The 13,416-nt window shown below is 47.6% G+C and overlaps 1 protein-coding gene across 5 annotated transcripts in view; it reads left to right on the top strand.

Annotated features, from left to right (window-relative positions):
- herc1 (HECT and RLD domain containing E3 ubiquitin protein ligase family member 1) overlaps positions 1 to 13,416 on the top strand; it is a 61,574-nt gene that overhangs the window by 16,730 nt on the left and 31,428 nt on the right. For 4 of the 5 annotated variants that reach the window (XM_065952548.1, XM_065952547.1, XM_065952550.1 and 1 more), the window contains exons 14-30: positions 1,428 to 1,649; positions 2,756 to 2,908; positions 3,581 to 3,713; positions 4,457 to 4,648; positions 4,779 to 5,003; positions 5,161 to 5,334; positions 5,417 to 5,531; positions 6,422 to 6,542; positions 6,623 to 6,794; positions 7,078 to 7,429; positions 9,032 to 9,152; positions 9,285 to 9,336; positions 10,583 to 10,854; positions 11,831 to 12,046; positions 12,171 to 12,291; positions 12,391 to 12,628; positions 12,716 to 12,888. In XM_065952548.1, coding sequence (XP_065808620.1) covers positions 1,428 to 1,649; positions 2,756 to 2,908; positions 3,581 to 3,713; positions 4,457 to 4,648; positions 4,779 to 5,003; positions 5,161 to 5,334; positions 5,417 to 5,531; positions 6,422 to 6,542; positions 6,623 to 6,794; positions 7,078 to 7,429; positions 9,032 to 9,152; positions 9,285 to 9,336; positions 10,583 to 10,854; positions 11,831 to 12,046; positions 12,171 to 12,291; positions 12,391 to 12,628; positions 12,716 to 12,888 — 3,052 coding nt within the window. The remainder of the gene's footprint in view (positions 1 to 1,427; positions 1,650 to 2,755; positions 2,909 to 3,580; positions 3,714 to 4,456; positions 4,649 to 4,778; positions 5,004 to 5,160; positions 5,335 to 5,416; positions 5,532 to 6,421; positions 6,543 to 6,622; positions 6,795 to 7,077; positions 7,430 to 9,031; positions 9,153 to 9,284; positions 9,337 to 10,582; positions 10,855 to 11,830; positions 12,047 to 12,170; positions 12,292 to 12,390; positions 12,629 to 12,715; positions 12,889 to 13,416) is intronic. The other variant, XM_065952549.1, reaches the window with a different exon arrangement.

Genomic DNA, 13,416 nt, shown 5'->3' with positions numbered 1-13,416 from the left:
GCCCGTTTCCTGGATTAATGAGCTCTGAATGAAATAACCGTCAGGTGACCCTGCGCTGTCCTCAGTTTGAACCCACAGCACCGACACAATTGTTGTTTGTAAGGATTACCTTCAGGATCCATTAATCCTCTGATTTATTTCTCCATTATTGGATTTAAAGTTAAACAACAATCACAGAGGCCAAACTCATGCTTCTGTTTGTTTTTGTGCTTCCAGCTGTTTAAAGGGATACTTCACCCGTTGAAACATGAATCTGACATTGGGTCATATATGTTGTAGAAATGTGAAATACATTTTGAAGTTGGTGCCTTCTTAGCCGAGAAAAGGCAGAAAGTGTCTTTTTGCTCATCTGGATGAAAGACACCAACTCCCAGAATGCACAGCACCGCAAACCACTCCCACTGAAGCTAGGGTCCCGGTCCTCTATTTACAGACATCTCCTACAACACATACGACCGCTTCCTCAACTGATTCCCAGATTTCTTCCAGAAGGAATTGGCCTCTTGTAAATTCCTGTCAGAAAACAGACTCTATGTCTGTGTCCATAGACAAACAGTGAGGCTCCTTTTGCAGACAAGAAATACAAAGATTTCCCGTCTCAGGGGAAAATGAGGGCGGGATGCATGACCATTCAAAAATACTACCAGGTTTCTAATGATACAAAGCTTAATGCAAATGGGGGAAGTTTCCCTTTTCCCCCATTTGCATTAAGCGCGACGTGACGATTCGCCTCATAGAGGAAAAAGGAAACGGAAACATTTAACTTTTTGAGGCTGGAACCAACAAATGTTTGAAAAGAGTTGGCGGTTGGTTTCCTTTGACCTGATTTTAGATTCATCTACGGTGGCTGGGAGGTGTCAAAAGGGACAAATTTCATATCCAAAACATAACGGCATTAATGGAAAAGAGAAAGGCGGACGCCATGTTGTGAGTGCACCAGAGTTCATGACTTACATCAAGATTATAATCAATAACAACACAAGTACCACAAGACAAACGCAAAAAGCCACAACAAAAATGCAAACCCTACAACACGATATCAAATGCCACAACATTTCGCAAGAAACAACAAAACCAATAAAAACATCTCAGCCCAAACACCATGACCACGACACAAACGCCACAAGATAACGCAAAGACACAACAAGAATGCCAGAAGCTACAACCCTGACGCAAAGAAACTACACAAATGCAAAAGACACAACATCAATAAAACGCCACAGCACAAACAAAAGAGAGGTGCAACGAGACAAATGGAAACAGCACGTTAAGAATGCAAACGCCACGATAAGAAGGCAGACAACCCTGATGGAGAAACCACAACACAATTACAACATCACAACACCAACTCGTTCTCTTTTTGTGGAGGCCACACGGAGGCCATTGACAGTTTAACTTTAATTTGTTTGTTTGTTTGTTTTTCTCAGCGGATGCAGCTGGACATCATCCTGACCAGCCTGCAGGACCACACCCACGTGGCCTCGCTCCTCGGGTACAGCTCGCCAGCTGACGGCCCTGAGGTTCTTACATCTGGTCCTGGTTTTACAGCGCCAACTGACCCGACATACGGCGCCACGACGGGCCACCCCGACACCCACCTGGCTGAGATCCTGATGAAGACGCTGCTCAGGAACCTGGGTTTCTACACGGTGAGTGCTTTATGGATCAATGTTTGCAGGATCATTATGATCCATTTACTGACAAAGACGGACGTTAACGAGGAAGGAGGTCATCAGTGGAGTCACCGTATGGTGCGCCGTCTCTGCCCGGCTTCTCTTTAAGAGCTGCAGGTGGAGCATGACTCACTTTTAATCCTTTGTTATCATCAACTGCTGCCTCTTTCCTGGAACAGCAGCAGTTTGATGCTGTGCTCGCTCTCTGAAGGCTCTCTGAATGCTTTCTATCGATTGTAACACACACACTCACACTCACACACACACAGACAGACAGACAGAAACACACACACACACACACAGACAGGTACACAAACACGCACAGACATACACACACACACACACACACATTTGTTATTTTAAGTGTGTGTGATTATGCAGAAAGACGATTAGACTGCAGAGCTGCCGCTGAGTCACTGCGTCTCTCTGTTGTTCTCCTCTCGCTCTTTCTCCTTTTTTAATGTTTTATCTCTGCGTTCAACAAACGTGTTGTACACAAACTGAGACCAAGACATGCCCGTTCACAGGGAATAAACGTCACCACCCCCTCCCCCTCGCTCCAGGTGAATTCTCCTGATTATATCCTGCTGCGTTCTCACATCAGCTCACTCTGACTTTCTGCAGAATAAATACGAGGAGGCTGGAGGAGAAACTCCGGGTGAAGAGAGAAACATTCAGTTGTGTTTTTCAGGATTTTTTTCAGGATTTTTTTAGGAGTTTTTCAGGAGTTTTCTGCAAGTGGGAAAGTCCTGTTTCAGATCTGACCTCTCGCTCACAAGCGATTCTTCAGTCTGAACAAAACCGATGCGTTTGAGCGGTTCAATCTAAAGTCTAAATACCAACCCAAGGCTGTTTTTAAATCCTCAATCTATTTAATAACCCTCCTGTAATTTTCGCAACAAGCTTCAAGTTGACAGCTGAGAGTGAATCACAGTGTTTTTCAAAAACACACCTCACCTGAACTCTTCTCCCCCAGGCTACAACACAGATATTAAACCTGTTTCATGTGCATGAACCTCCACACTGTGACTCTGCAGCTGTTGTTCCCGTCTGATTGCTCTGTGTTTCTGTGCGTTCTTTAGGATCAGGCGTTCGGGGAGCTGGAGAAGAACAGCGATAAGCTGCAGCAGGGCACGTCCTCGTCTGACAGCAGCCAACCGGCTCACCTCCACCAGCTCCTGTGCTCCCTGCAGAAACAGCTGTTAGCATACTGCCACATCAACTCGGTCACTGAGGTACGGACGCTCCGCTCCTCTCTACATCACTGATGTGTTAACAGGGAAACGGCGGGACACAGTCTTCAGCTCTTCCATTCGAGTCACATGATAAACATGCTGTTGTCACAACATGATGTTTGTTTATGCACCGAGCAGATCTAAGATTAGAGCGCTGCATGATGTTTGATTTGATGAAGTGATTATCGTGTTGTTGCACAGCCGACTTCAGAGCTCACATGGTCGAGTTTACGAGGTTTGAAATAACATCCGATGCTGTAAACAATCTGTAGCTGGTGCACGAAGCAGAGGAGCGTTTGAACGAGTGAATGCTCCAATTTCATTATGCATGCATATTTAAAAGTTATAGTTTATTACTGTGACGTGTTTGAAGGCGTTTCCTAAAGTAATAGAGAGGTCTCTCTCTCTCTGAGATTCAATCTTTCACTCAACAAAAACAACAACTTTAAGACTCACTCTGAAGGCTGCATTTGCCCTGAAGAATCATTTAGCTGTCACTTCTTCCTGTTTCATGGCTGCAGGCTGAAGAGATCTACTGGGCCTGTTAGTCGATTTGACCCAAAGCGGGGCCAAAGTTTACTATCAAGGATTCTCCTTCAAGGCCCGAGAGTTCAACTTGCTGAATATTTTGTGAGAGATTCAACATGTTCTGATCTTTCTGTCTCTCTGCAGAACTCGAGCAGCGTGGCCCTGCTGCACAAACATCTGCAGCTCCTGCTGCCTCACGCCACAGACATCTTCTCCCGCTCAGCCACTCTGATCAAAGAGAGCTCGTGGAACGGCAGCATACGAGAGAAGCTGCAAGGTGGAGTAAATCACTGAAATGGGGGACGGAACAAGGCCGACATGTTTCACCATAGCTTACCCTCTTATCCTCTGCTTCTTTACTTCTTATTTACACAAAAACACTTTTTTATTGGAGTTAAATGTAACCAGGAGAACCTTTTTGAGATTAGGAATCATATTTACAAGAGAGTCCTGGTCGAGAGGTTACAGACATAAAACACAAATCAACATCTCCTGAGTCACCGAGCAGAAAAGTCGTTATTCAAAGCATCTACGACCTGAAGCATCTTCCTCCAACACCTTCAGTCTAATTTTAAAAAGATTTAAAGGGAGCAGGTCCTTCAGACACAGGTCGTCCAAGCTTTTCCCTGCTTCCCGACACTCTTTAGAAACAGATAACAACATTTCAGGCCTATGTGTGTGAGAAGCATGCATGTTTAAAACATCATCGTACTTTATCAGGGGACAAGTCGTCTTTCTGCAGCAAAATGAAAACAAGGTGTAACTGTAGGTTCTTTAAAAGTAGCTGAATATGAAGCTTGAGAGACGCAGAGTCATCGATTAAGAATCCAAGGTGTTTTTAAGATGATTCAGACTCGATCACATCACCCCGTATTAACGTTTTGCTTCATACTACAAATTCAGAAACCATTTTATACGGCAGGAAACAAAAGAGAAGCTAATGATTATTAACCCACAGAAGTTAGTTTGACATCAGATCTGAATCTCCCCTTAAAGTGTCTCCTCTCTTCTCCTCTCCAGATGTGATCTACGTGTCGGCCGCAGGCAGCATGCTGTGTCAGATCATCAACTCGCTGCTGCTGCTTCCTGTGTCAGTGGCGAGGCCTCTGCTGAGTCACCTGCTGGACCTGCTGCCTCCTCTGGACCGCCTCAACCGCCTGCTGCCTGCTGCTGCCCCGCTGGAGGACCAGGAGCTGCAGTGGCCTCTGCACGGTGAGAAATAAAAACAGACCTTTGCGAAAGTCAGATACTGTAAGCCAATCACAGAGTCTGCAACCATCACAAAGGATGTAACCTTTCACCGTCTTTTGTTTTTAACCGCTCTGACTTTCTAACTCTCCAGGTACTTCAGACTTTGCCGAGCCGGCCTCGGGCATGTCCCTGCCTCCGCCGGCTCTGTCCTGGGTGTGGCTTGTGGATCTGGAGAGGACGGTCGCTCTGCTGGTCGGCCGTTGCCTCGGCGGCATGTTGCAGGGAGCCCCGACCTCTCTTGAGGAACAGGACACGGCTTACTGGCTCAAGACGCCCCTCTTCAGCAACGGACTGGAGATGGAAATCCCACAGCTGGGTAAGGACACACACCTGTAGACTTCAGAAGAAAAACAAATATGGAGGACGATCGGCGTCGTCAGCTGGCTGTTCGTGCACTTTCCGTCTTCCTTGATGAGGACTAACTCTCTGACACTCTACTCCTCTTTCTCTCTCGTTGTGTAACTATCCTTCAGACACCTGCATCAGCTCGTTACTGGAGGCCGCTCTTTCCGGGAACGAGGAACAGAAGCCGTTTGAGTGCACGCTGCGTCCTGACCTCAGTGTGTTGGTGGATCTGGCTCTGGGTTCCACTAAAGAACCCTCCAACAGCCTGTGGATCAACATGCAGGACTACGCCATCAGCAAAGGTGGGCCACATGTCTCAGTTTATAATAAATTCTGTTGTTTCTGGATTACAGTTTGCTGACTGTGCCGTGCTTTGTGTTGCAGACTGGGACAACGCGTCTCTCAGTAACGAGTCCCTGCTAGACACCGTGTCCAGGTTTGTGTTGGCGGCTTTACTGAAGCACACCGGGCTGCTGGGACAAGGCTGTGGAGAGGGAAGGTACTGCAACCATTTTTATGTTGTTATCTAAACCACTCCCAATAAATCATTCCAACTCCGCTTCAAGCAGCGCATGCTCTCTGATCAGCTGTTTTCAGGCTGAGCTGTCGAGATCAGTGTTTTCTTCTGCAAGCTCCGCCCTCTCAGCTGTGCATCTCAATTTCAGATGCAGAAAGAAATCAGCCAAGAAGCTTCTTGTAGTTTAGTTTATCGATAAACTCCAAGAAAAACAAGGTCCTCATCATTGCCTCTGATAGCTTTGCCTCCAAAATTGCTAATCCGGTTGCATCCCTTTCCCCCCCTGGTGATATCAAATTTAAAAAACATCGGGGTAATGTGGGATCAGGCGATGCTTTTTGACCAACATGTCTTGTCTCACATGCTTTTGTTCCGTCCAGGCTAGACTCATTATACTCCCTGTCCAGCTGCCTCAATGAATCCTCCCTTGATCTCTTAACAAATGATTCAAAATGCAGCTGCAAGATTCTTAGCGGGGTCCAGCAGGTGCTCTCATATTACACCTGTAAGTTCTGTCAGCATACTTTGGACGTGCAATGACCTACAGTCATAAGCAGAGAGAGAGGCAGCCTGCAAGCAAGAGCTCATCACTTCAGCAAACTCTCAGCTAACACGTCGGCAGAAACAAGACGAGAGTTTGTTTCGGAGTTTGAGGCTGATTGTGCAGAATCAGATATTCTACTGGAAAAAAAAGAAATAGCTTCCTCTGTTTCTTTAGGTGGAGAAATAGTCACCAGCTTTGTAAACAAGCAGGAGCGTCGGCATGACAACAGTGTAGCCTCCGTTCATTGTAAAACACAGGGGTCAGGAAAATTGAAAAATAAAAATGGATTTCAAAGAGTCCTACAGAAGTAATGTTTTCGTCCCTTCAGGTACCAGCCGTCTAAATCCCTGGCTGAAGTTTACCGCAGCGTTTATAAGGTGAGGAACCGCCTGCTGGCCTGTAAGAACATGGATTTCATCCAGACCAGATCCTCGTCGCGTGAGCGGAGGGTGAGTGAATCACATTCACATGGCAGATATCATTCTCAGTAAGAGTACCTCGTACACTCATGGATCCCATGTGGTTTCAGATTTCAGACAATCAGGACTCTCTGGACATGGACCCTCAGGAGCACTCGTTCACACGCACCATCGACGAAGAGGCGGAGCTAGAGGAGCGAGCCAACCGCGAGAGAGAGGAGGGGCATCAGGAGCAAGACGATGAAGAGGAGGACAGGGAGCACGAGGTCATGACGGCAGGAAGTGAGTGCACGTGCCTGGATGTGCTTTCAGAGAGCTTATCGTTTAAAACCGTCATGTTGAAATAGATTATTATCAGAAATGAAGGTTTAAAAACACAAATTATTGAATTAGTTATGAACACATGGCCCTGTTATCATCTAGTGGATGATTCAGACCAAAGCAAACGATCTAGAGGTGTAGCCTGAGCTTTGTGAGTGTTTTATTTAGGTGCTGCTTCTCCTCTAACCCAGCATCTTGTGTGCGTGTGTGTGTGTATTTTGTGTGTGTGCATCCTGCACAACAGAAATCTTTCAATGTTTCCTCTCAGCGCGGGAGGTCGCTCGGAGCCGGGACAGAGAGCGAGCCAGCAGCAGCACCGGGCTGGGGTCCGGCTCTGTTTCCAGGAGCGTTGGAGGAGGAGGAGGCGGCGGAGGAGAGGACGACTCCGTTCTGTCTCAGGAGGGGAGGAGGGGCAGTACGGGTCTCACAGAGGGGCAGGACCTGTACACGGCCGCCTGTAACTCTGTGATCCACCGCTGTGCCCTTCTGCTGCTCGGGGTGAGCCCGGTGCTGGGAGAGCTGTGCAAACAGAACCAGGAGGAGGGCCAGACCCAGTCCACCTCAGGAACACAGGAGTGTCTGAGCTTCATGACCAGGTCAGAGGACACAGGGGTACAGTCTGGAGGAGGGGGGGGTAGTATATATATATATATATATATATATGGTTTCCTGCTGGTCTACCAACATATCAGAGCAAAGCATGGAGCAAAGTTGTCAGACACGTCCACCCTGGCAGCTCGTTCAAGGAAACGCCCACAAGGAAGCTCGCTCAAATTTCCCTGCAAACAGAGCCGGCCAATCGGAGGAGAGTGGGCACATGGGGAGTGTGGGCCTTAAAGAGACAGTAACTTAAATGAAGCGTTTCAGACAGAGGCTGAAATGAGGGATTTTACTGACACCAGTATCAGATAAATAAGGAGGTTTTTGAGCTACACATCTTCAACAGGTGTCCCAGACTGACATCAGTCAAGGTGGACGTGAGGATATTAGATCTCCTTTAATGCTGTATTCCAATTTTATGCTCTTCTCCACCATTGTTGTTGACAAAGCTGATATCAGAAGTGCTTGAGTCTTGGTGGGTGAGGGAGAAGCACGCAACAAAGAATATGATAATGCTGAGGGCGTTTTCAAGGGCACCATACTTAGTGGACACGGGCCGTGAATCTGATTTATTTGGGTGCTTTGCCCCCTCTATAGGACGGTGGATAGAATAGGAGACGGAGGAGACAGAGAGAGGGGGGGTTTGACATGCAGGGAATATTCTTCTTCCTGCTTTACAATGTGCGCTCGTTCTTTGGTGTAGAACAGGCTTCTTGTTTTTTGTCCGTTACTATAAAACATTGCTGGCTTTAAAACCAACACCGTAAACATTTTCATTTTCTAAATGAGTGTGAAGTTAAATGATTTATGGAGCCACGCCTGCCCTCAGGTACCCAGGAGGAAGGTGTGTCCTCTCTGTTCTTTAAATCAGATACTTTAGTTCAGTTGAGTTCACATCGTCAGCTGGAAACCTTTAACCCACTTTAATCTTGTTCCAACGAGTTTCCTCTGAACTTTTACCTGCATCATGTCTATGTTCCAGATTCCTCCTGATAGCTTCTGGCGGCCGGCCCAGGTTCAAATCCATCCTGTGGTTCCTTTCCCGCATGTCATCCCCCACTCTCTCTCTGTCCCTGATTTACGACTCTGTCCACTGTCCTATCTCTCCAATAAAGGCACAAAAAGCACAAAAATAATATATAAAAATAATTTAAAAAAATACTGATTCTCCCTTGTGCTTCCTTTTATACTGAGCCAGGGACAGTAGACCAATTAAACGGCCAAATCAAGCTGTAGCCGTAGCGCCACTTAACCGTGCATGTAAACGTACTGAAAAGAGTCTCAAGGACGAAACTGTAAGAGCCATTGTTCTGCGTTTTTTCGGGGAAGGTTAAATCACTCACACCTCACACTTCAGGAACATCTGGCAACGTCATCTTTAGAAGCATCAGATAATCGGGCCTGTGCTGACTTGAAGGGGGGAGTCGCCCCGACATCAGCCCGATTGTCTTATAGTGCGTCCCTCGCTTTCCACACATATTCATACCTTGAAGATTTAGATCCTCGCTGAACAAGACGATGCAGAAAGTCCTCCCTACATAGAGGGAATTACAAGAGTACAATATAAAGCTGACCACTTTGTGTGTTTGTGTTTGTAGGAGTGAGAGTCTGAGCACGGAGAGCCGCTCCGTTCAGAGCAGCCCGAGCTACAGACTGATGAAGTCCAGGAGCGAGTCTGACCTGTCCCAGCCCGAGTCAGACGAGGAGGGATACACTCTGGTAGCTCACACTCCTCCCTGTCACCACATACACGTGCTTTTTATTCTACCACATCTGTATGTACGATCTGCATCATGAGAAAGTTTAGACCGGATTTGAGAAAGCTAAACTGCGCCTGTGTTTTCTTTTCAGAGCGGAAGGAGGAATGTCGACCTGGACTTGGCGTTCTCTCACAAAAAGAGAGGTAAATATCCGACCTGTCCGTCTCAATGTGAGGAGAAAAAAAGATGACTCTGGGTGTTAGTCGTCATCAGTCACGTGTTACTCTTGTCTCTCTGTCTTTCGATCCCTGTGCCGATAGTATATTTGCTTCTCTTGGGTCAGTTGAGCCCCAAACGCAAGAGGAGCTCCAAGCAAGTAAACGATGGCATGTTTCCTCCTCTTTGTTAGCTCACTCCTCCATGAACTTGCATTCATACATCATGATAAGAGCCTCATTTTAAGCTTCACTTAAAGCAGCAGTCTGTAACTCCTCCTCCTTCAAACAGTCGTTTCAAAGTCGATCTAATAGAACAATAATCGCTCATGTCCACAGAGCGCCCCACTTGACTGTTTTCAGCACTATGTAACTTTGTCAGCGGGCCGAGGTCGTCTGGTGAGAAGTGCGTATGTCTTTACGGCCTTCAGCTACAAAGCAGCCAGTTAGCCCGTCTCTGTGAGCGAGAGAGAGAGAGAGAGAGAGAGAGAGAGAGAGAGAGTGTACATCCCTGCAGATATTATTCAGAACAGATTGAGACGTCGTTGTCTGATGTTTAGCAGTTTTACCGGCTGCAGGAAGTCGTCTATCTGAAGTTATGTGGTTTGTAGACACTAGCACTGTCAGATTTTTGCAGAATCCTGTGTGAGAGAGAGTGAGCAAGCAAGAAGTTGGACACAAGAAAATATTTGTCATGCACGTTCGGGAGCAATAACGACGCCGTCTCAGGACAGTGCAGTTGCACTCAGAATCCCTCAGTGTGTGTTCACACTTTGTCCTCGGAGCTCGTCCACATGCGATCCGATCGCTCAGGTGACGTGTTAACACCAAGTGTGATCAGAGCTTTTGACTTCAGGGCCCTTTAGTTGTTTCATAGAAGCAGAGATTTGGTTTCCATTTCACCTCTCAGCTGCAGCATTTCCTCCTCAATGGACATCAGAGACCCAGTGCTCCCATTATAGATGACTCCATTCCGGCTCATGAAGGCTTGTGCTGCATGAAGAATCAGCATTCAATGAGCTCTCCTGCAGTATAAATGCATTATCACTGCAAACCTTATCAGTGCTTCAAATTGACATCCATCAAAAGTGATCCTGTGCATGTATGCGTCTGAAAGGCTCTCTCTCTCTCTCTCTCTCTCTCTCTCTCTCTCTCTCTCTCTCTCTCTCTCTCTCTCTCTCTCTCTCTCTCTCTCTCTCTCTCTCTCTCTCTCTCTCTCTCTTCCTGTCTGCAGGTTTCCTCCACAGCTCTCCAGACTCCCTGGCTGAGTCCTGGTTCAGGGCCAAGCTGAGCCGGCAGCGCAGCTACAGCTCGGCCCACTCCTACGAGGAGTCGGACCTGGACCTGAGCCGCTCGCTGGGCATCCACGCTCTCATCGACAACATGGTCAGCTTCATCAGCGGGGACGTGGGACTCGCTCCGGCCTTCAAGGAGCCAGAGGAGAGTATGTCCACCAGCCCGCAAGCCACCATCCTGGCCATGGAGCAGCAGCAGAGACGGGCCGAGGTGAGGGAGATCGTCGGCTCTCTAAAGTTCAAAGTGAAGCAAACGGTCCAAACAATGAATTAAACTCGCAGTTTAACGTATCCAACAAATCACTTCAGCTGGAGGTCTTACTACACCTTGAGTACATCAATTAATGAAAAGCCTCCAGGCTAATAATTTTCCTCGAGGACAGCTAAAAATCCAGACAGGATGATGCTCAAGCTTTCTATCAGCTTCCCTGGGATGTATTGGCGGCAATTAAGTTGAGAAAAAAAGGTTTTTTGGTTTCAAATAATTCTGGATAATTCTGCAGCTCCTTATCGAGAGGTGGAACTCTCCTCGCTCTGGTCTTTAGAGCACAGAGGGGAGGGGGTGGGTGCAGACGGAGCGCTGAGGGAATGCTACTTTCAAAATCATGCTAGTTTTCAAAAAATTCACAACCCTGCCTTTAAGGTAAGCTGCTGCTCTTCATGAGCACAGAGTTTGATGAACACACATTTTCTTCACGTGATAACTTAACCCTGTTTGCAAGGTGAAACTCTAAAACTTAAGACGGATCAACGATGTAAAAGAAGACGAATCGACAGTTTTCTGGTTTTCAAGGAGTGAAAGAACCACTAAAACATCTTCACTGCTCGAACACTCTGCCAGACATTTTGTTGTAGAAAAAAAAATGCCTCAGACTCACTGTGCAAAGTGTCTGTTAGTGCTTTCACACGTGCAGAGAACTCCTGAAACACTCCTGATATCTGCAGACTGAGCGTCATGTGTGAACACAAACAGCTGAATGTTTCTCTCTTCACCCGGAGTTTCTCCTCCAGCCTCCTCGTATTTATTCTGCAGAAAGTCAGAGTGAGCTGATGTGAGAACGCAGCAGGATATAATCAGGAGAATTCACCTGGAGGGAGTGGGAGGGGGTGGTGACATCTTCTTGTGAGCGTGTTCAGATATCCGCTGACACTCTGGGCGATAATGTGTTTTTTTTTTTATTCTCCAGCTGCGGTTGGAGGCGCTCCATCAGATCGTGGTGTTGATCTCTGGCATGGAGGAGAAGGGCAGCCAGCCTGGGAGCGCCGATCGATCCAGCGGTGCCTTCCAGTCGTCCTCACTGCTCACCTCCGTCAGGCTGCAGTTCCTCGCCGGTTGTTTTGGCCTCGGCACGGTGGGCACGGGGGCGCTGAAGAGAGAGAGCGTGCAGCTGCATCACTACCAGGTACGAAGCTTCTAACCTGCTCAAGTACGACAGACAGACTGCAGCAGAAAGGACAACCATCAAGTTCTGGTCATTTTGTTTTCCTTAACTTGAATAACCTCGACGGTTTGTACTTTTCTCTCAGGATGGCGTGAAAGCGGCGAAACGGAGCATCCAGATGGAAATCCAGACCGCCGTCCACAAGATCTACCAGCAGCTGTCTGTAACTCTGGAGAGGGCGCTGCAGGCCAACAAGCACCACATAGGTAAGAAAGAGTCGTGCTGTCGACCTGCAGAGGTCGTATGGCGGCAGCTCGTCTGATTTGACCTCTCTCTCTCTCTCTCTGGTTCTGCCTCCCCTCTAGAAGCTCAGCAGCGCCTCCTGCTGGTGACGGTGTTCGCTCTGAGTGTCAGGTACCAGCCCGTGGACGTGTCTCTGGCCATCTCCAGCGGGCTGCTCAACGTCCTGTCGCAGCTATGCGGCACGGAGACAATGTTGGGACAGCCGCTCCAGCTGCTGCAGAAGCCCGGAGTGTCTCAGCTCAGCACCGCCCTCAAAGTGGCGTCCACCCGCCTGCTGCAGATACTCGCCATCAGCACAGGGTGAGAGCTGCAGGAGGTGTTTAACGTGGATCTATAAACACAAAGAGCAGGTGATTTCATCTCCCGTGTGTTTGCTCTGATTTTCAGCACGTATGCAGACAAGCTGAGTCCGAAGGTGGTGCAGTCGCTGCTCGACCTGCTCTGCAGTCAGCTGAAGAACCTGCTGTCTCAGGCGGGCATCAGCCTGCTCGCTGCAGGAAAAGACCCCGAAGACAACAAACAGGAGGACGCCGCGGACTCTGAGAAGAAAGACTTCAGAGGTGATCAAAGAGTTTTGTTGCCAAAGATCGTAAAGTTTCTCCTCCGGTGTTGGAGACGTGCAGTTTTTTATATTTGGAGATAATAATCCATTAAAGGCAGGGTTGGTCATTTCCTCTAGCACAGCTTGCAAGCTACAAAGAATGGGGGCAGATTTTCAATAGAGTCAGGTGGTCGCGGTGCTTGCGTCAGCATTTTATACTGGTTAATTGGTTGCACTGGTTTAAAGGATGCAGACGAATTTCTAGATGAAAAAATTATTTAAAGAGCGTCTTATGCACCAGATTTTACTGTAATATTGAAAATATGATGCTTTGATCAGGCCGTCGCACCTTAGCACATCTCGGGTTGTTAGGAATGTTGCCGTTTCGTTCACGACGGGATGAGCAGCGATTCAGGGTTTTGAAAGCTCAAAAGGTTACGTTGCCGCACCACCACAGACACGCCCCTTTGGATTTCTTCATCATTATGGTCTCTTCTAGGAGTAAGACCTAATTTGAGCTGAATTGGAGGAATCCCCTAGGAGGATT

This window comes from Labrus bergylta, chromosome 3 (assembly GCF_963930695.1).
Source record: "Labrus bergylta chromosome 3, fLabBer1.1, whole genome shotgun sequence".
Taxonomy (NCBI): Eukaryota; Metazoa; Chordata; class Actinopteri; order Labriformes; family Labridae; genus Labrus; species Labrus bergylta.
Note: the sequence above shows the minus strand (reverse complement) of the source record. Positions and strands in the feature narration are given on the sequence as shown.